The 22,381-nt window shown below is 39.3% G+C and overlaps 1 protein-coding gene across 1 annotated transcript in view; it reads right to left on the reverse strand.

Moving 5' to 3' along the window:
• LOC310861390 (uncharacterized protein) overlaps positions 1 to 22,381 on the reverse strand; it is a 52,996-nt gene that overhangs the window by 10,488 nt on the left and 20,127 nt on the right. Inside the window, exons 6-25 of the mRNA XM_083768811.1 lie at positions 21,926 to 22,035; positions 19,785 to 21,627; positions 17,625 to 17,736; positions 16,760 to 16,770; positions 16,115 to 16,279; positions 15,383 to 15,628; positions 13,568 to 13,676; positions 12,700 to 12,710; positions 12,055 to 12,219; positions 11,323 to 11,568; positions 9,505 to 9,616; positions 8,640 to 8,650; positions 7,995 to 8,159; positions 7,263 to 7,508; positions 5,400 to 5,556; positions 4,580 to 4,590; positions 3,988 to 4,099; positions 2,755 to 2,814; positions 1,469 to 1,581; positions 289 to 400 (exon numbers count right to left, since the gene is read on the reverse strand). Coding sequence (XP_083624937.1) covers positions 289 to 400; positions 1,469 to 1,581; positions 2,755 to 2,814; positions 3,988 to 4,099; positions 4,580 to 4,590; positions 5,400 to 5,556; positions 7,263 to 7,508; positions 7,995 to 8,159; positions 8,640 to 8,650; positions 9,505 to 9,616; positions 11,323 to 11,568; positions 12,055 to 12,219; positions 12,700 to 12,710; positions 13,568 to 13,676; positions 15,383 to 15,628; positions 16,115 to 16,279; positions 16,760 to 16,770; positions 17,625 to 17,736; positions 19,785 to 21,627; positions 21,926 to 22,035 — 4,117 coding nt within the window. The remainder of the gene's footprint in view (positions 1 to 288; positions 401 to 1,468; positions 1,582 to 2,754; positions 2,815 to 3,987; positions 4,100 to 4,579; positions 4,591 to 5,399; positions 5,557 to 7,262; positions 7,509 to 7,994; positions 8,160 to 8,639; positions 8,651 to 9,504; positions 9,617 to 11,322; positions 11,569 to 12,054; positions 12,220 to 12,699; positions 12,711 to 13,567; positions 13,677 to 15,382; positions 15,629 to 16,114; positions 16,280 to 16,759; positions 16,771 to 17,624; positions 17,737 to 19,784; positions 21,628 to 21,925; positions 22,036 to 22,381) is intronic.

Here is a 22,381-nt window from a genome sequence, read left to right on the forward strand (position 1 = left end):
TCCAGTTGTATGACGAAGTAGCTCAGAAGCTTATACATTTGCCTTAAAGGATTAATACACTTTCAAACATATTTGCGTAATTTTAACATCTACTCAGGCCCATAAGCTTGGGTTACCTGCATGATATCAAGCTAATTAATAAATATTCTCACCACAGCAATCATATTATATTCACATAATACAGTACATAATAAAACAGAACTGATAAAAAATAAATGTGGTAAATGTATCTTACTTTAGAACTTCCACTCTACAGTGTGGGCTCTTCAGTGAAGCACAGAGTCCTGAGTCCTGCACGTCGTTTTCACTGAGGTCCAATTCTCTCAAATGGGAAGGATTAGAGCTGAGAGCTGAAGACACAGCTTCAACGTCTGTCTTTCTGAGTTTACAGCCAGCAAGTCTGTGAATGCAGATTAAATAAGAGATTATAAAAATAAATTATACGTAAATAATCATATCTGAACTTGGGAGACCCCTATACCTGACAAGCACTTGGAATTATAGGCATTACTTTCAGTTTCACTGATACATATTATGAAAATAGCCAAACTACAAGCTCACAAAGCCTCACAGTGAGCTTGTAGATCAGCTATTTTCACAATGTTTGCGACTTTCTTCCGTAATATTTGACAATTTGGTTTTAAAAATGTTTTAAAAGTAATTGAATTGTACCTTAAATCCTAAAACACACCAAAGGGTCGGGTCGGGACAAAATCTTTTCTTTCTTTTTGTTTTTACATCAACCACACCAATGCAACTCAATGAGTTTCATTGGTGTGGTTTATCTTAAAAAAACACTTTGTCCCGACCCAACCCTTTGGTGTGGTTATGGCTTTAGAAATGTACAGATACTCTGTATACTGTACACTTATACTGTTGGTTTGTCTACTGTTCAGTGAGAAAACAATGCTGCACATTAAGCTAATCCTCTGGGGACCCCCTTGGGGGTCCAGACGCTCAGTTTGGGAACCACAGACCTAGACTAATAGAATGATAATTGATTAGTACAGTAGGTAGATGCAGACTATTGATTATGTATTAATGCGTACCACGGTAAAGCTCGATAACTGTGGCGTAGCTACAAGGGGTTGAACGTCGAAAATAGCCGATCTGCAAGCTCACAAGTGTTGTGTCCTCGACGCGCTGTGATTCAATTCAGTTCAATTTTATTAAAGTGTCGACTCACAACAAGTTGTCTCAAGACACTTTACATGTAGAGCAGAGAACCAACATAGATCCCACCCTGAGCATTGAGACATTTGGAGACAGTGAGCTTGTAGATCAGCTATTTTCGGTGCGCAACCACGTTGTATGTCGAAGTAGCCTATACATTTGCCTTAAAGGGATATTACGCGTTCAATATCAAGCTTATTAGCACATTCTCACCACAGCATTCATATTATATTCACATAATACAGTACATAATAAAACAGAAGTGATCAAAATAAATGTGGTAAATGTATCTTACTTTAGAACTTCCAGTCTACAGTGTGGGCTCTTCAGTGAAGCACAGAGTCCTGAGTCCTGCAGGTCGTTTTCACTGAGGTCCAATTCTCTCAAATGGGAAGGATTAGAGCTGAGAGCTGAAGACACAGCTTCAACGTCTGTCTTTCTGAGTTCACAGCCAGCAAGTCTGTGAATGCAGATTAAATAAGAGATTATAAAAACAAATTATACCTAAATAATCATATCTGAACTTGGGAGACCCCTACCTGACAAGCACTTGGAATTATAGGCATTACTTTCAGTTTCACTGATACATATTGTGAAAATAGCCAAACTACAAGCTCACAATGCCTCACAGTGAGCTTGTAGATCAGCTATTTTCACAATGTTTGCGACTTTCTTCCGTAATATTTGACAATTTGGTTTTAAAAATGTTTTAAAAGTAATTTAATTGTACCTTAAATCCTAAACCAAACCAAAGGGTCGGGTCGGGACAAAACCTTTTCTTTCTTTTTGTTTTTACATCAACCACACCAATGCAACTCAATGAGTTTCATTGGTGTGGTTTATCTTTAAAAAAACACTTTGTCCCGACCCAACCCTTTGGTGTGGTTATGGCTTTAGAAATGTACAGATACTCTGTATACTGTACACTTATACTGTTGGTTTGTCTACTGTTCAGTGAGAAAACAATGCTGCACATTAAGCTAATCCTCTGGGGACCCCCTTTGGGGGTCCAGACGCTCAGTTTGGGAACCACAGACCTAGACTAATAGAGTGATAATAGATTAGTACAGTAGGTAGATGCAGACTATTGATTACGTATTAATGCGTACCACGGTAAAGCTCGATAACTGTGGCGTAGCTACAAGGGGTTGAACGTCGAAAATAGCCGATCTGCAAGCTCACAAGTGTTGTGTCCTCGCCGCGCTGTGATTCAATTCAGTTACATTTTATTAAAGTGTCGACTCACAACAAGTTGTCTCAAGACACTTTACATGTAGAGCAGAGAACCAACATAGATCCCACCCTGAGCATTGAGACATTTGGAGACAGTGAGCTTGTAGATCAGCTATTTTCGGTGCGCAACCACGTTGTATGTCGAAGTAGCCTATACATTTGCCTTAAAGGGATATTACGCGTTCAATATCAAGCTTATTAGCACATTCTCACCACAGCATTCATATTATATTCACATAATACAGTACATAATAAAACAGAAGTGATCAAAATAAATGTGGTAAATGTATCTTACTTTAGAACTTCCAGTCTACAGTGTGGGCTCTTCAGTGAAGCACAGAGTCCTGAGTCCTGCAGGTCGTTTTCACTGAGGTCCAATTCTCTCAAATGGGAAGGATTAGAGCTGAGAGCTGAAGACACAGCTTCAACGTCTGTCTTTCTGAGTTCACAGCCAGCAAGTCTGTGAATGCAGATTAAATAAGAGATTATAAAAACAAATTATACCTAAATAATCATATCTGAACTTGGGAGACCCCTACCTGACAAGCACTTGGAATTATAGGCATTACTTTCAGTTTCACTGATACATATTGTGAAAATAGCCAAACTACAAGCTCACAATGCCTCACAGTGAGCTTGTAGATCAGCTATTTTCACAACGTTTGCGACTTTCTTCCGTAATATTTGACAATTTGGTTTAAAAAATGTTTTAAAAGTAATTTAATTGTACCTTAAATCCTAAACCACACCAAAGGGTCGGGTCGGGACAAAACCTTTTCTTTCTTTTTGTTTTTACATCAACCACACCAATGCAAGTCAATGAGTTTCATTGGTGTGGTTTATCTTTAAAAAAACACTTTGTCCCGACCCAACCCTTTGGTGTGGTTATGGCTTTAGAAATGTACAGATACTCTGTATACTGTACACTTATACTGTTGGTTTGTCTACTGTTCAGTGAGAAAACAATGCTGCACATTAAGCTAATCCTCTGGGGACCCCCTTTGGGGGTCCAGACGCTCAGTTTGGGAACCACAGACCTAGACTAATAGAGTGATAATAGATTAGTACAGTAGGTAGATGCAGACTATTGATTACGTATTAATGCGTACCACGGTAAAGCTCGATAACTGTGGCGTAGCTACAAGGGGTTGAACGTCGAAAATAGCCGATCTGCAAGCTCACAAGTGTTGTGTCCTCGCCGCGCTGTGATTCAATTCAGTTACATTTTATTAAAGTGTCGACTCACAACAAGTTGTCTCAAGACACTTTACATGTAGAGCAGAGAACCAACATAGATCCCACCCTGAGCATTGAGACATTTGGAGACAGTGAGCTTGTAGATCAGCTATTTTCGGTGCGCAACCACGTTGTATGTCGAAGTAGCCTATACATTTGCCTTAAAGGGATATTACGCGTTCAATATCAAGCTTATTAGCACATTCTCACCACAGCATTCATATTATATTCACATAATACAGTACATAATAAAACAGAAGTGATCAAAATAAATGTGGTAAATGTATCTTACTTTAGAACTTCCAGTCTACAGTGTGGGCTCTTCAGTGAAGCACAGAGTCCTGAGTCCTGCAGGTCGTTTTCACTGAGGTCCAATTCTCTCAAATGGGAAGGATTAGAGCTGAGAGCTGAAGACACATCTTCAACGTCTGTCTCACTGAGTTTACAGCCAACAAGTCTGTGAATGCAGATTATATAAGAGAAATCAAAACAAATTAAACCTAAATAAACATATCTGAACTTGGGAGACGCCTACCTGACAAGTACTTGGAATTATAGTCATTCCTTTCAGTTTCACTGATACATATTATGAAAATATCCAAACTACAAGCTCACAATGCCTCACAGTGAGCTTGTAGATCAGCTATTTTCACAATGTTTGTGACTTTCTTCCGTAATATTTGACAATTTGGTTTTAAAAATGTTTTAAAGTAATTTAATTGTACCTTAAATCTTAAACCACACCAAAGGGTCGGGTCGGGACAAACACTTTTCTTTCTTTTGGTTTTTACATCAACCACACCAATGCAACTCAATGAGTTTCATTGGTGTGGTTTATCTTAAAAAAAACACTTTGTGACGACCCAACCCTTTGGTGTGGTTTGGGCTTTAGAAATGTACAGATACTCTGTATATTGTACACTATACTATATTATACTGTTGGTTTGTCTACTGTTCAGTGAGAAAACAATGCTGCACATTAAGATAATCCTCTGGGGACCCCCTTGGGGGTCCAGACCCTCAGTTTGGGAACCACAGACCTAGACTAATAGAATGATAATTGATTAGTACAGTAGGTAGATGCAGACTATTGATTATGTATTAATGCGTACCACGGTAAAGCTCGATAACTGTGGCATAGCTACAAGGGGTTGAACGTCGAAAATAGCCGATCTGCCAGCTCACAAGTGTTGTGTCCTCGACGTGCTGTGATTCAATTCAGTTCAATTTTATTAAAGTGTCGACTCACAACAAGTTGTCTCAAGACATTTTCCATGTAGAGCAGAGAACCAACATAGATCCCACCCTGAGCATTAAGACATTTGAAGACAGTGAGCTTGTAGATCAGCTATTTTCGGTGCGCAACCACGTTGTATGTCGAAATAGCCTATACATTTGCCTTAAAGGGATATTACACGTTCAATATCAAGCTTATTAACCCATTTTGGGCGGGGACCCCTTTTGGTGTTAGAATTATGCTATGCTTTAGCTATTGAAAAATAGCAGATCTACAAGCTCATAGCGCGCCACCGAGTGGCGCGCTATGAGCTTGTAGGTCTGCTATTTTAAAAAAATCGAAGAACGACTGACTGAAACATAGCTTTTTCAGAAAACTGTCAGGATGTAGAAGACATTTTTAGAATCTGATCTCAGGTCAGAATGGGTTAATACATTCTCACCACAGCATTCATATTATATTCACATAATTAAACAGAAGTGATCAAAATAAATGTGGTAAATGTATCTTACTTTAGAACTTCCAGTCTACAGTGTGGGCTCTTCAGTGAAGCACAGAGTCCTGAGTCCTGCAGGTCGTTTTCACTGAGGTCCAATTCTCTCAAATGGGAAGGATTAGAGCTGAGAGCTGCAGCCACAACTTCAACGTCTGTCTTTCTGAGTTTACAGCCAACAAGTCTGTAAATGCAGATTAAATAAGAGATTATAAAAACAAATGATAGCTAGTTCACTGTCATTGAAGTTAACTAAAACATCTCCTATCTAGTTATCCAGAGATATAGACACCACTTGACAACACATTTTGATATCAAAGACTTCAACCAGCAGTTGAAGGAGTGAAATGAAGACTGAACAACAACATTGCATATTTACTGCCTAAACGTTGTAAAAGCTTTACAAACAAGCTGCTGGAGACCAGCATTCAGTCTCTATTTCTGTTCCCTGTCTCCTCAGGCTGGGCCACAGCTGTAGGCTTTACTGTTAGTTTGAATTGACCCCAATATTATAATATTGCATAACCTACAATATTATAGCATTTCATAACCTACAATATTATAACATGCATCATAACCTACACTATTATAACATTTCAAAACCTACAATATTATAACATTTCATAACCTACAATTTTATAACATTTAATAACCTACAATATTATAACATTTCATAACCTACACAATGTTATAAGTCCAGTGTTGTTTTTGGCAGCACATTTTGATTTTAGTTTTAGTCATAGTCTCTTGAATAGCTTTCATTTAGTTTTAGTCACATTTTAGTCACCTGGAATGTTTTAGTGTTTAGTCTAGTTTTAGTCGACTAAATGTCACAAGTTTTAGTCGACTAAATCTACAGTTGATTTATTTGACTAAAATGTATTGTGGCGGGCCTTGATGCCGTCATAATGACAGATTTTTGCTGAAAATAGCCAATCGCAGCATTGTGAGCTTGTATAAGAACTATGAAAGAATTATCCAATGTGGTACATTTTTCTTTTCTTTTTTGCTAACCCAAGAAAAGGAAATGAGCAGCTCCAAACGTTGCATCAAACATATGCACAGATATAAGAAATGTCTTATATTATTAATATTGATCCTTTTCACAAGCAACAACTGTTAACTTATGCTCCTTTAACGGAGTAATTAAAAGAACCGTGGCAGTTCAAATATCATTATTGAATCTGGAGCTTAGACAAACTATGTTGCTTATAACTTAAGTTGTCCATGGATATTCAGCCATTATACAGCATTGATAATTGCATTCGCCAGCTAATACACTGAGGACAACATTATCTTTAAATTATTGCCAGGATGTGTGTTGTGCACCTTCATGCTAGACAGATGATGACACACACATGGTCCCTGGAGGATGGACCCTACAGATCATATCACACACATGGTCCCTGGAGGATGGACCCTACAGATCATATCACACACACGGTCCCTGGAGAATGGAGGATTAAGAGACTCCATGGCCTTTCCCTCTAGGTCAACTTTGTACCACTTTCAAAAGCTTTGTCTGCTTTTTTGCTTTTTATATTACATCGCATCGAGGGACTCGCTTTGATAATTAACCAGACCTACAAGCTGTCAATATGTTGCGATGCAAAGTAATGTACGCTTATAGATCTGTGAGTGACACCTTTCAACTTGTTCTACTGAGTGCTTTCACCACAGTGAAGCGGATTTAACGTTGGGTATTTTGGCTGTCTTTTATGGTGTTAAAAGGGGCGTGGAACAATGCAGAACAATGCAGACAATACAGACAATACCACTAATCACTATTTGAAATACAGACACCTTTTATGCCAACCTTCATTTATAATTATAGTGTTAACTGTAATGGCAGATTGACTCTAGGATGTTTCTATTCACTTGACTACTAACCGAGCCTTTCTGCAGTTCCTCACAGCTGGGACCAGTCTCCTTCGCCCCTCCTCTGATGTGTTGTATTTGTCCAGGTCCAACTCTTCCAGAACCTCCTCTGACATCTGCAGCATGAGGGCCAGAGCTGAACACTGGGTCTCAGACAGTTTCTCTGTTCTGTTCTCTGACTTCAGGAACTGTTGGATCTTCTGATGTAGTGAGTGGTCGTTCATCACCATCAGACAGTTTGGGAACCACAGACCTAGACTAATAGAGTGATAATAGATTAGTACAGTAGGTAGATGCAGACTATTGATTACGTATTAATGCGTACCACGGTAAAGCTCGATAACTGTGGCGTAGCTACAAGGGGTTGAACGTCGAAAATAGCCGATCTGCCAGCTCACAAGTGTTGTGTCCTCGCCGCGCTGTGATTCAATTCAGTTACATTTTATTAAAGTGTCGACTCACAACAAATTGTCTCAAGACACTTTACATGTAGAGCAGAGAACCAACATAGATCCCACCCTGAGCATTGAGACATTTGGAGACAGTGAGCTTGTAGATCAGCTATTTTCGGTGCGCAACCACGTTGTATGTCGAAGTAGCCTATACATTTGCCTTAAAGGGATATTACGCGTTCAATATCAAGCTTATTAGCACATTCTCACCAAAGCATTCATATTATATTCACATAATACAGTACATAATAAAACAGAAGTGATCAAAATAAATGTGGTAAATGTATCTTACTTTAGAACTTCCAGTCTACAGTGTGGGCTCTTCAGTGAAGCACAGAGTCCTGAGTCCTGCAGGTCGTTTTCACTGAGGTCCAATTCTCTCAAATGGGAAGGATTAGAGCTGAGAGCTGAAGACACATCTTCAACGTCTGTCTCACTGAGTTTACAGCCAACAAGTCTGTGAATGCAGATTATATAAGAGAAATCAAAACAAATTAAACCTAAATAAACATATCTGAACTTGGGAGACGCCTACCTGACAAGTACTTGGAATTATAGTCATTCCTTTCAGTTTCACTGATACATATTATGAAAATATCCAAACTACAAGCTCACAATGCCTCACAGTGAGCTTGTAGATCAGCTATTTTCACAATGTTTGTGACTTTCTTCCGTAATATTTGACAATTTGGTTTTAAAAATGTTTTAAAGTAATTTAATTGTACCTTAAATCTTAAACCACACCAAAGGGTCGGGTCGGGACAAACACTTTTCTTTCTTTTGGTTTTTACATCAACCACACCAATGCAACTCAATGAGTTTCATTGGTGTGGTTTATCTTAAAAAAAACACTTTGTGACGACCCAACCCTTTGGTGTGGTTTGGGCTTTAGAAATGTACAGATACTCTGTATATTGTACACTATACTATATTATACTGTTGGTTTGTCTACTGTTCAGTGAGAAAACAATGCTGCACATTAAGATAATCCTCTGGGGACCCCCTTGGGGGTCCAGACCCTCAGTTTGGGAACCACAGACCTAGACTAATAGAATGATAATTGATTAGTACAGTAGGTAGATGCAGACTATTGATTATGTATTAATGCGTACCACGGTAAAGCTCGATAACTGTGGCATAGCTACAAGGGGTTGAACGTCGAAAATAGCCGATCTGCCAGCTCACAAGTGTTGTGTCCTCGACGTGCTGTGATTCAATTCAGTTCAATTTTATTAAAGTGTCGACTCACAACAAGTTGTCTCAAGACATTTTCCATGTAGAGCAGAGAACCAACATAGATCCCACCCTGAGCATTAAGACATTTGAAGACAGTGAGCTTGTAGATCAGCTATTTTCGGTGCGCAACCACGTTGTATGTCGAAATAGCCTATACATTTGCCTTAAAGGGATATTACACGTTCAATATCAAGCTTATTAACCCATTTTGGGCGGGGACCCCTTTTGGTGTTAGAATTATGCTATGCTTTAGCTATTGAAAAATAGCAGATCTACAAGCTCATAGCGCGCCACCGAGTGGCGCGCTATGAGCTTGTAGGTCTGCTATTTTAAAAAAATCGAAGAACGACTGACTGAAACATAGCTTTTTCAGAAAACTGTCAGGATGTAGAAGACATTTTTAGAATCTGATCTCAGGTCAGAATGGGTTAATACATTCTCACCACAGCATTCATATTATATTCACATAATTAAACAGAAGTGATCAAAATAAATGTGGTAAATGTATCTTACTTTAGAACTTCCAGTCTACAGTGTGGGCTCTTCAGTGAAGCACAGAGTCCTGAGTCCTGCAGGTCGTTTTCACTGAGGTCCAATTCTCTCAAATGGGAAGGATTAGAGCTGAGAGCTGCAGCCACAACTTCAACGTCTGTCTTTCTGAGTTTACAGCCAACAAGTCTGTAAATGCAGATTAAATAAGAGATTATAAAAACAAATGATAGCTAGTTCACTGTCATTGAAGTTAACTAAAACATCTCCTATCTAGTTATCCAGAGATATAGACACCACTTGACAACACATTTTGATATCAAAGACTTCAACCAGCAGTTGAAGGAGTGAAATGAAGACTGAACAACAACATTGCATATTTACTGCCTAAACGTTGTAAAAGCTTTACAAACAAGCTGCTGGAGACCAGCATTCAGTCTCTATTTCTGTTCCCTGTCTCCTCAGGCTGGGCCACAGCTGTAGGCTTTACTGTTAGTTTGAATTGACCCCAATATTATAATATTGCATAACCTACAATATTATAGCATTTCATAACCTACAATATTATAACATGCATCATAACCTACACTATTATAACATTTCAAAACCTACAATATTATAACATTTCATAACCTACAATTTTATAACATTTAATAACCTACAATATTATAACATTTCATAACCTACACAATGTTATAAGTCCAGTGTTGTTTTTGGCAGCACATTTTGATTTTAGTTTTAGTCATAGTCTCTTGAATAGCTTTCATTTAGTTTTAGTCACATTTTAGTCACCTGGAATGTTTTAGTGTTTAGTCTAGTTTTAGTCGACTAAATGTCACAAGTTTTAGTCGACTAAATCTACAGTTGATTTATTTGACTAAAATGTATTGTGGCGGGCCTTGATGCCGTCATAATGACAGATTTTTGCTGAAAATAGCCAATCGCAGCATTGTGAGCTTGTATAAGAACTATGAAAGAATTATCCAATGTGGTACATTTTTCTTTTCTTTTTTGCTAACCCAAGAAAAGGAAATGAGCAGCTCCAAACGTTGCATCAAACATATGCACAGATATAAGAAATGTCTTATATTATTAATATTGATCCTTTTCACAAGCAACAACTGTTAACTTATGCTCCTTTAACGGAGTAATTAAAAGAACCGTGGCAGTTCAAATATCATTATTGAATCTGGAGCTTAGACAAACTATGTTGCTTATAACTTAAGTTGTCCATGGATATTCAGCCATTATACAGCATTGATAATTGCATTCGCCAGCTAATACACTGAGGACAACATTATCTTTAAATTATTGCCAGGATGTGTGTTGTGCACCTTCATGCTAGACAGATGATGACACACACATGGTCCCTGGAGGATGGACCCTACAGATCATATCACACACATGGTCCCTGGAGGATGGACCCTACAGATCATATCACACACACGGTCCCTGGAGAATGGAGGATTAAGAGACTCCATGGCCTTTCCCTCTAGGTCAACTTTGTACCACTTTCAAAAGCTTTGTCTGCTTTTTTGCTTTTTATATTACATCGCATCGAGGGACTCGCTTTGATAATTAACCAGACCTACAAGCTGTCAATATGTTGCGATGCAAAGTAATGTACGCTTATAGATCTGTGAGTGACACCTTTCAACTTGTTCTACTGAGTGCTTTCACCACAGTGAAGCGGATTTAACGTTGGGTATTTTGGCTGTCTTTTATGGTGTTAAAAGGGGCGTGGAACAATGCAGAACAATGCAGACAATACAGACAATACCACTAATCACTATTTGAAATACAGACACCTTTTATGCCAACCTTCATTTATAATTATAGTGTTAACTGTAATGGCAGATTGACTCTAGGATGTTTCTATTCACTTGACTACTAACCGAGCCTTTCTGCAGTTCCTCACAGCTGGGACCAGTCTCCTTCGCCCCTCCTCTGATGTGTTGTATTTGTCCAGGTCCAACTCTTCCAGAACCTCCTCTGACATCTGCAGCATGAGGGCCAGAGCTGAACACTGGGTCTCAGACAGTTTCTCTGTTCTGTTCTCTGACTTCAGGAACTGTTGGATCTTCTGATGTAGTGAGTGGTCGTTCATCACCATCAGACAGTTTGGGAACCACAGACCTAGACTAATAGAGTGATAATAGATTAGTACAGTAGGTAGATGCAGACTATTGATTACGTATTAATGCGTACCACGGTAAAGCTCGATAACTGTGGCGTAGCTACAAGGGGTTGAACGTCGAAAATAGCCGATCTGCCAGCTCACAAGTGTTGTGTCCTCGCCGCGCTGTGATTCAATTCAGTTACATTTTATTAAAGTGTCGACTCACAACAAATTGTCTCAAGACACTTTACATGTAGAGCAGAGAACCAACATAGATCCCACCCTGAGCATTGAGACATTTGGAGACAGTGAGCTTGTAGATCAGCTATTTTCGGTGCGCAACCACGTTGTATGTCGAAGTAGCCTATACATTTGCCTTAAAGGGATATTACGCGTTCAATATCAAGCTTATTAGCACATTCTCACCAAAGCATTCATATTATATTCACATAATACAGTACATAATAAAACAGAAGTGATCAAAATAAATGTGGTAAATGTATCTTACTTTAGAACTTCCAGTCTACAGTGTGGGCTCTTCAGTGAAGCACAGAGTCCTGAGTCCTGCAGGTCGTTTTCACTGAGGTCCAATTCTCTCAAATGGGAAGGATTAGAGCTGAGAGCTGAAGACACATCTTCAACGTCTGTCTCACTGAGTTTACAGCCAACAAGTCTGTGAATGCAGATTATATAAGAGAAATCAAAACAAATTAAACCTAAATAAACATATCTGAACTTGGGAGACGCCTACCTGACAAGTACTTGGAATTATAGTCATTCCTTTCAGTTTCACTGATACATATTATGAAAATATCCAAACTACAAGCTCACAATGCCTCACAGTGAGCTTGTAGATCAGCTATTTTCACAATGTTTGTGACTTTCTTCCGTAATATTTGACAATTTGGTTTTAAAAATGTTTTAAAGTAATTTAATTGTACCTTAAATCTTAAACCACACCAAAGGGTCGGGTCGGGACAAACACTTTTCTTTCTTTTGGTTTTTACATCAACCACACCAATGCAACTCAATGAGTTTCATTGGTGTGGTTTATCTTAAAAAAAACACTTTGTGACGACCCAACCCTTTGGTGTGGTTTGGGCTTTAGAAATGTACAGATACTCTGTATATTGTACACTATACTATATTATACTGTTGGTTTGTCTACTGTTCAGTGAGAAAACAATGCTGCACATTAAGATAATCCTCTGGGGACCCCCTTGGGGGTCCAGACCCTCAGTTTGGGAACCACAGACCTAGACTAATAGAATGATAATTGATTAGTACAGTAGGTAGATGCAGACTATTGATTATGTATTAATGCGTACCACGGTAAAGCTCGATAACTGTGGCATAGCTACAAGGGGTTGAACGTCGAAAATAGCCGATCTGCCAGCTCACAAGTGTTGTGTCCTCGACGTGCTGTGATTCAATTCAGTTCAATTTTATTAAAGTGTCGACTCACAACAAGTTGTCTCAAGACATTTTCCATGTAGAGCAGAGAACCAACATAGATCCCACCCTGAGCATTAAGACATTTGAAGACAGTGAGCTTGTAGATCAGCTATTTTCGGTGCGCAACCACGTTGTATGTCGAAATAGCCTATACATTTGCCTTAAAGGGATATTACACGTTCAATATCAAGCTTATTAACCCATTTTGGGCGGGGACCCCTTTTGGTGTTAGAATTATGCTATGCTTTAGCTATTGAAAAATAGCAGATCTACAAGCTCATAGCGCGCCACCGAGTGGCGCGCTATGAGCTTGTAGGTCTGCTATTTTAAAAAAATCGAAGAACGACTGACTGAAACATAGCTTTTTCAGAAAACTGTCAGGATGTAGAAGACATTTTTAGAATCTGATCTCAGGTCAGAATGGGTTAATACATTCTCACCACAGCATTCATATTATATTCACATAATTAAACAGAAGTGATCAAAATAAATGTGGTAAATGTATCTTACTTTAGAACTTCCAGTCTACAGTGTGGGCTCTTCAGTGAAGCACAGAGTCCTGAGTCCTGCAGGTCGTTTTCACTGAGGTCCAATTCTCTCAAATGGGAAGGATTAGAGCTGAGAGCTGCAGCCACAACTTCAACGTCTGTCTTTCTGAGTTTACAGCCAACAAGTCTGTAAATGCAGATTAAATAAGAGATTATAAAAACAAATGATAGCTAGTTCACTGTCATTGAAGTTAACTAAAACATCTCCTATCTAGTTATCCAGAGATATAGACACCACTTGACAACACATTTTGATATCAAAGACTTCAACCAGCAGTTGAAGGAGTGAAATGAAGACTGAACAACAACATTGCATATTTACTGCCTAAACGTTGTAAAAGCTTTACAAACAAGCTGCTGGAGACCAGCATTCAGTCTCTATTTCTGTTCCCTGTCTCCTCAGGCTGGGCCACAGCTGTAGGCTTTACTGTTAGTTTGAATTGACCCCAATATTATAATATTGCATAACCTACAATATTATAGCATTTCATAACCTACAATATTATAACATGCATCATAACCTACACTATTATAACATTTCAAAACCTACAATATTATAACATTTCATAACCTACAATTTTATAACATTTAATAACCTACAATATTATAACATTTCATAACCTACACAATGTTATAAGTCCAGTGTTGTTTTTGGCAGCACATTTTGATTTTAGTTTTAGTCATAGTCTCTTGAATAGCTTTCATTTAGTTTTAGTCACATTTTAGTCACCTGGAATGTTTTAGTGTTTAGTCTAGTTTTAGTCGACTAAATGTCACAAGTTTTAGTCGACTAAATCTACAGTTGATTTATTTGACTAAAATGTATTGTGGCGGGCCTTGATGCCGTCATAATGACAGATTTTTGCTGAAAATAGCCAATCGCAGCATTGTGAGCTTGTATAAGAACTATGAAAGAATTATCCAATGTGGTACATTTTTCTTTTCTTTTTTGCTAACCCAAGAAAAGGAAATGAGCAGCTCCAAACGTTGCATCAAACATATGCACAGATATAAGAAATGTCTTATATTATTAATATTGATCCTTTTCACAAGCAACAACTGTTAACTTATGCTCCTTTAACGGAGTAATTAAAAGAACCGTGGCAGTTCAAATATCATTATTGAATCTGGAGCTTAGACAAACTATGTTGCTTATAACTTAAGTTGTCCATGGATATTCAGCCATTATACAGCATTGATAATTGCATTCGCCAGCTAATACACTGAGGACAACATTATCTTTAAATTATTGCCAGGATGTGTGTTGTGCACCTTCATGCTAGACAGATGATGACACACACATGGTCCCTGGAGGATGGACCCTACAGATCATATCACACACATGGTCCCTGGAGGATGGACCCTACAGATCATATCACACACACGGTCCCTGGAGAATGGAGGATTAAGAGACTCCATGGCCTTTCCCTCTAGGTCAACTTTGTACCACTTTCAAAAGCTTTGTCTGCTTTTTTGCTTTTTATATTACATCGCATCGAGGGACTCGCTTTGATAATTAACCAGACCTACAAGCTGTCAATATGTTGCGATGCAAAGTAATGTACGCTTATAGATCTGTGAGTGACACCTTTCAACTTGTTCTACTGAGTGCTTTCACCACAGTGAAGCGGATTTAACGTTGGGTATTTTGGCTGTCTTTTATGGTGTTAAAAGGGGCGTGGAACAATGCAGAACAATGCAGACAATACAGACAATACCACTAATCACTATTTGAAATACAGACACCTTTTATGCCAACCTTCATTTATAATTATAGTGTTAACTGTAATGGCAGATTGACTCTAGGATGTTTCTATTCACTTGACTACTAACCGAGCCTTTCTGCAGTTCCTCACAGCTGGGACCAGTCTCCTTCGCCCCTCCTCTGATGTGTTGTATTTGTCCAGGTCCAACTCTTCCAGAACCTCCTCTGACATCTGCAGCATGAGGGCCAGAGCTGAACACTGGGTCTCAGACAGTTTCTCTGTTCTGTTCTCTGACTTCAGGAACTGTTGGATCTTCTGATGTAGTGAGTGGTCGTTCATCACCATCAGACAGTTTGGGAACCACAGACCTAGACTAATAGAGTGATAATAGATTAGTACAGTAGGTAGATGCAGACTATTGATTACGTATTAATGCGTACCACGGTAAAGCTCGATAACTGTGGCGTAGCTACAAGGGGTTGAACGTCGAAAATAGCCGATCTGCCAGCTCACAAGTGTTGTGTCCTCGCCGCGCTGTGATTCAATTCAGTTACATTTTATTAAAGTGTCGACTCACAACAAATTGTCTCAAGACACTTTACATGTAGAGCAGAGAACCAACATAGATCCCACCCTGAGCATTGAGACATTTGGAGACAGTGAGCTTGTAGATCAGCTATTTTCGGTGCGCAACCACGTTGTATGTCGAAGTAGCCTATACATTTGCCTTAAAGGGATATTACGCGTTCAATATCAAGCTTATTAGCACATTCTCACCAAAGCATTCATATTATATTCACATAATACAGTACATAATAAAACAGAAGTGATCAAAATAAATGTGGTAAATGTATCTTACTTTAGAACTTCCAGTCTACAGTGTGGGCTCTTCAGTGAAGCACAGAGTCCTGAGTCCTGCAGGTCGTTTTCACTGAGGTCCAATTCTCTCAAATGGGAAGGATTAGAGCTGAGAGCTGAAGACACATCTTCAACGTCTGTCTCACTGAGTTTACAGCCAACAAGTCTGTGAATGCAGATTATATAAGAGAAATCAAAACAAATTAAACCTAAATAAACATATCTGAACTTGGGAGACGCCTACCTGACAAGTACTTGGAATTATAGTCATTCCTTTCAGTTTCACTGATACATATTATGAAAATATCCAAACTACAAGCTCACAATGCCTCACAGTGAGCTTGTAGATCAGCTATTTTCACAATGTTTGTGACTTTCTTCCGTAATATTTGACAATTTGGTTTTAAAAATGTTTTAAAGTAATTTAATTGTACCTTAAATCTTAAACCACACCAAAGGGTCGGGTCGGGACAAACACTTTTCTTTCTTTTGGTTTTTACATCAACCACACCAATGCAACTCAATGAGTTTCATTGGTGTGGTTTATCTTAAAAAAAACACTTTGTGACGACCCAACCCTTTGGTGTGGTTTGGGCTTTAGAAATGTACAGATACTCTGTATATTGTACACTATACTATATTATACTGTTGGTTTGTCTACTGTTCAGTGAGAAAACAATGCTGCACATTAAGATAATCCTCTGAGGACTCCCTTGGGGGTCCAGACCCTCAGTTTGGGAACCACAGACCTAGACTAATAGAATGATAATTGATTAGTACAGTAGGTAGATGCAGACTATTGATTATGTATTAATGCGTACCACGGTAAAGCTTGATAACTGTGGCATAGCTACAAGGGGTTGAACGTCGAAAATAGCCGATCTGCCAGCTCACAAGTGTTGTGTCCTCGACGCGCGGTGATTCAATTCAGTTCAATTTTATTAAAGTGTCGACTCACAACAAGTTGTCTCAAGACATTTTCCATGTAGAGCAGAGAACCAACATAGATCCCACCCTGAGCATTAAGACATTTGAAGACAGTGAGCTTGTAGATCAGCTATTTTCGGTGCGCAACCACGTTGTATGTCGAAATAACCTATACATTTGCCTTAAAGGGATATTACACGTTCAATATCAAGCTTATTAACCCATTTTGGGCGGGGACCCCTTTTGGTGTTAGAATTATGCTATGCTTTAGCTATTGAAAAATAGCAGATCTACAAGCTCATAGCGCGCCACCGAGTGGCGCGCTATGAGCTTGTAGGTCTGCTATTTTTAAAAAATCGAAGAACGACTGACTGAAACATAGCTTTTTCAGAAAACTGTCAGGATGTAGAAGACATTTTTAGAATCTGATCTCAGGTCAGAATGGGTTAATACATTCTCACCACAGCATTCATATTATATTCACATAATTAAACAGAAGTGATCAAAATAAATGTGGTAAATGTATCTTACTTTAGAACTTCCAGTCTACAGTGTGGGCTCTTCAGTGAAGCACAGAGTCCTGAGTCCTGCAGGTCGTTTTCACTGAGGTCCAATTCTCTCAAATGGGAAGGATTAGAGCTGAGAGCTGCAGCCACAACTTCAACGTCTGTCTTTCTGAGTTTACAGCCAACAAGTCTGTAAATGCAGATTAAATAAGAGATTATAAAAACAAATGATAGCTAGTTCACTGTCATTGAAGTTAACTAAAACATCTCCTATCTAGTTATCCAGAGATATAGACACCACTTGACAACACATTTTGATATCAAAGACTTCAACCAGCAGTTGAAGGAGTGAAATGAAGACTGAACAACAACATTGCATATTTACTGCCTAAACGTTGTAAAAGCTTTACAAACAAGCTGCTGGAGACCAGCATTCAGTCTCTATTTCTGTTCCCTGTCTCCTCAGGCTGGGCCACAGCTGTAGGCTTTACTGTTAGTTTGAATTGACCACAATATTATAATATTGCATAACCTACAATATTATAACATTTCATAACCTACAATATTATAACATGCATCATAACCTACACTATTATAACATTTCAAAACCTACAATATTATAACATTTCATAACCTACAATATTATAACATTTCATAACCTACAATTTTATAACATTTAATAACCTACACTATTATAACATTTCATAACCTACAATATTATAACATTTCATAACCTACAATATTATAACATTTCATAACCTACAATTTTATAACATTTAATAACCTACAATATTATAACATTTCATAACCTACACAATGTTATAAGTCCAGTGTTGTTTTTGGCAGCACATTTTGATTTTAGTTTTAGTCATAGTCTCTTGAATAGCTTTCATTTAGTTTTAGTCACATTTTAGTCACCTGGAATGTTTTAGTGTTTAGTCTAGTTTTAGTCGACTAAATGTCATAAGTTTTAGTCGACTAAATCTACAGTTGATTTAGTCGACTAAAATGTATTGTGGCGGGCCTTGATGTCATCATAATGACTGATTTTGGCTGAAAATAGTCGATCTACAAGCTCACAACAGGCCGCAGCATTGTGAGCTTGTATAAGAATTATGAAAGAATTATCCAATGTGGTACATTTTTCTTTTCTTTTTTGTTAAACCAAAAAAAGTAAATGAGCAGCTCCAAACGTTGCATCAAACATATGCACAGATATAAGAAGTGTCTTATATTATTAATGTTGATCCATTTCACAAGCAACAACTGTTAACTTATGCTCCTTTAACAGAGTAATTAAAAGAACCGTGGCAGTTAAAATATCATTATTGAATCTGGAGCTTAGACAAACTATGTTGATTATAACTTAAGTTGTCCATGGATATTCAGCCATTATACAGCATTGATAATTTAATTTGCCAGCTACTACACAACATTATCTTTAAATTATTGCCAGGATGTGTGTTGTGCACCTTCATGCTAGACAGATGATGACACACACATGGTCCCTGGAGGATAGACCCTACAGATCATACCACACACATGGTCCCTGGAGGATGGACCCTACAGATAATATCACACACATGGTCCCTGGAGGATGGACCCTACAGATCATATCACACACATGGTCCCTGGAGGATGGACCCTACAGATCATATCACACACATGGTCCCTGGAGGATGGACCCTACAGATCATATCACACACATGGTCCCTGGAGGATGGACCCTACAGATCATATCACACACATGGTCCCTGGAGGATGGACCCTACAGATCATATCACACACACGGTCCCTGGAGAATGGAGGATTAAGTGACTCCATGGCCTTTCCCTCTAGGTCAACTTTGTACCACTTTCAAAAGCTTTGGCTGCTTTTTTGCTTTTTATATTACATCGCATCGAGGGACTCGCTTTGATAATTAATCAGACCTACAAGCTGTCAATGTGTTGCGATGCAAAGCAATGTACGCTTATAGATCTGTGAGTGACACCTTTCAACTTGTTCTACTGAGTGCTTTCACCACAGTGAAGCGGATTTAACGTTGGGTATTTTGGCTGTCTTTTATGGTGTTAAAAGGGGCGTGGAACAATGCAGAACAATGCAGACAATACAGACAATACCACTAATCACTATTTGAAATGCAGACACCTTTTATGCCAACCTTCATTTATAATTATAGTGTTAACTGTAATGGCAGATTGACTCTAGGATGTTTCTATTCACTCGACTACTAACCGAGCCTTTCTGCAGTTCCTCACAGCTGGGATCAGTCTCCTTCGCCCCTCCTCTGATGTGTTGTATTTGTCCAGGTCCAACTCTTCCAGAACCTCCTCTGACATCTGCAGCATGACGGCCAGAGCTGAACACTGGGTCTCAGACAGTTTCTCTGTTCTGTTCTCTGACTTCAGGAACCGTTGGATCTCCTGATGTAATGATTGGTCGTTCATCTCCATCAGACAGTGGAACATGTTGATACATCTGTCAGGAGAGGCATCACCACGAGTTAACATCTCCTTCAGGTTCTGGATGGCTTTCTGGATCTCCTTCTGGGTCTCCTCCTTTTTTCCCAGCAAACCTCCTAACAGACTTCTCTTTGTCTGACCCAGCAGGCCTCCTAACAGACTTTGGTTGGACTCCAGTGAGAGGCCATGAAGGAACCGAACAAGTAGGTCCAGGTGGCCATTTTTACTCTTCAGGGATTTTTCCATAGCAGCTTTCAGGAAGTCGGAGAGGGAGCTCTTACCTCTGTATTTTTCATCTTCCAGGAATGTATTCAGTACCTTCATGTTCTTTTGTGTGAAACAGTGGTACAGGTAGACTGCAGCCATAAACTCCTGGATGCTCAGATGAACAAAGCTGTAGACCGTTTTCTGAAACAGCACATCCTCTCTCTTGAAGATCTGCGTGCACACTCCTGAGTACAGCGAGGCGTCTTTCACATCAAGACCACACTCTTCCAGGTCTTCTTGGTAGAACATGATGCTACTTTTATCCAGGTGTTGAAACGCCAGCATGCCCAGGTCCAGAAGAACTTTCCTGTCAGTCTTAGTGAGCTGCTGTTGAGTCCCCTTTTCTTTTGCTTTCTTTTTGACATCATGAGTCTCATCATACTTCTGCTTCTTCCTGTTTGTCAGAACCAACAGGAAGTGGCAGCACATCTCAGTCAGGGTCTTGGGCAGCTGTCCAATGGTGGTGTGTGTCCTCAACATGTCCAGCAGAACGGTAGCAATGATCCAACAGAAGAGTGGGATGTAACACATGATGTAGAGGCTCCTCGATGTCTTCAAGTGTGAGAGAACTCTGTCGGCCAGCTTCTCTTCACTGAATCTCTTCCTGAAGTACTTCTCCTTCTGGGGGTCTGTGAACCCTCGCACTTCTGTCACCATGTCAACACATGCAGGAGGGATCCGATTGGCTGCTGCAGGTCTGGAGGTTATCCAGAGGAGGGCCGAGGGGAGCAGATTCCTCTTGATGAGGTTTGTCAACAGAGCATCCACCGATGATGTCACTGTGACATCAGAGATGATTTCATTTTTGTCGAAGTGCAACGGAGACCTGCTTTCATCGAGGCCATCGAAGATGAAGCAAACTTTCCAGGCAGCGAGCTGCTCTGCTGTGACCTTCTTTAATGTTGGGTGGAAATCATGGATCAGGTTGAGAAGGCTGTACTGCTTATCTCTGACCAAGTTCAGCTCCCGGAATGAAAAGGGAACCACGAGATCTATATCTTGATTCTCCAAACCTCTTGCCCAGTCCAGAAGAAACTTGCACACAGAGAATGTTTTTCCAATGCCAGCGATGCCTTCGGTCAGAACACTTGTGCTGGGTGTCTTTCTGCCAGGGAGGAGGATCTTAAAGATTTTACAGCAGTTGATTGGTTCATGGAAGGTCTTCATGTTGGAAGCTGTTTCAAGCTGTATCACCTCATGTTGGCGAATAACCCCTTCACTCTCTCCCACTGAGATGTAGAGCTCTGAGTAAGTGCCGGTGACGGAGGTTCCAGACTCTTCCGTCATGTCGTCTTTCGCTTCATCAAAACTGTTCAGACTGTCCTTATAATCGTTCAAAATACTGACATCTGAAATGAGAAGAACATTTATGTTTTAAACATTGAGGTTAATGTATAACTTTACAATACATGTATACAGCACACATTCATTATATATTAAATACCTCCAGAAACTATGCAATTTATTCAGAAAAACAGGCAAAAGTAACAACACAAGATCAGTTGTTTTTGTCAAGCTGTTGAGTTGATAGTTGTTTAGCTTCATTATATGCACTTGGATATAATTGTTACAGACAATAATTATTTGAACATTTAGTCTATGATTTCAATTTATTAGCATGCATTTTCAATGAGTGCACATTCTTACTTTGTCCACCTGTGTTTTGACTGGGTGTCTTCAGTCCAGGTGTTGTTTGACTGGGTGTCTTCAGTCCAGGTGTTGTTTGACTGGGTGTGGTGAGTCCAGGTGTGGTTTGACTGCAGTGTCATAGACACGCACGCACGCACACACACACACACACACACACACACACACACACACACACACACACACACACACACACACACACACACACACACACACACACACACACACACACATTCCATTCCATATAAATGTCCATGTTCATTCCATATAAAAAAAAGACGAGCAAAGTGGGCAAGGATTATTAATTCGGTGGCATTTCACATTGCAAAATGGTGCAGGAAGAGTGGGCACGTGGGTACCTCAGTGTTAAATATCCTTATTGGCCATTAGATTGAACATGCCCATTGCCCATGCAGAAGAGTGGGCACATGGGCACCTCAGTGTTAAATATCCTTA

This window comes from Protomyctophum parallelum, assembly GCF_964188405.1.
Source record: "Protomyctophum parallelum genome assembly, chromosome: 7".
Classification (NCBI taxonomy): domain Eukaryota; kingdom Metazoa; phylum Chordata; class Actinopteri; order Myctophiformes; family Myctophidae; genus Protomyctophum; species Protomyctophum parallelum.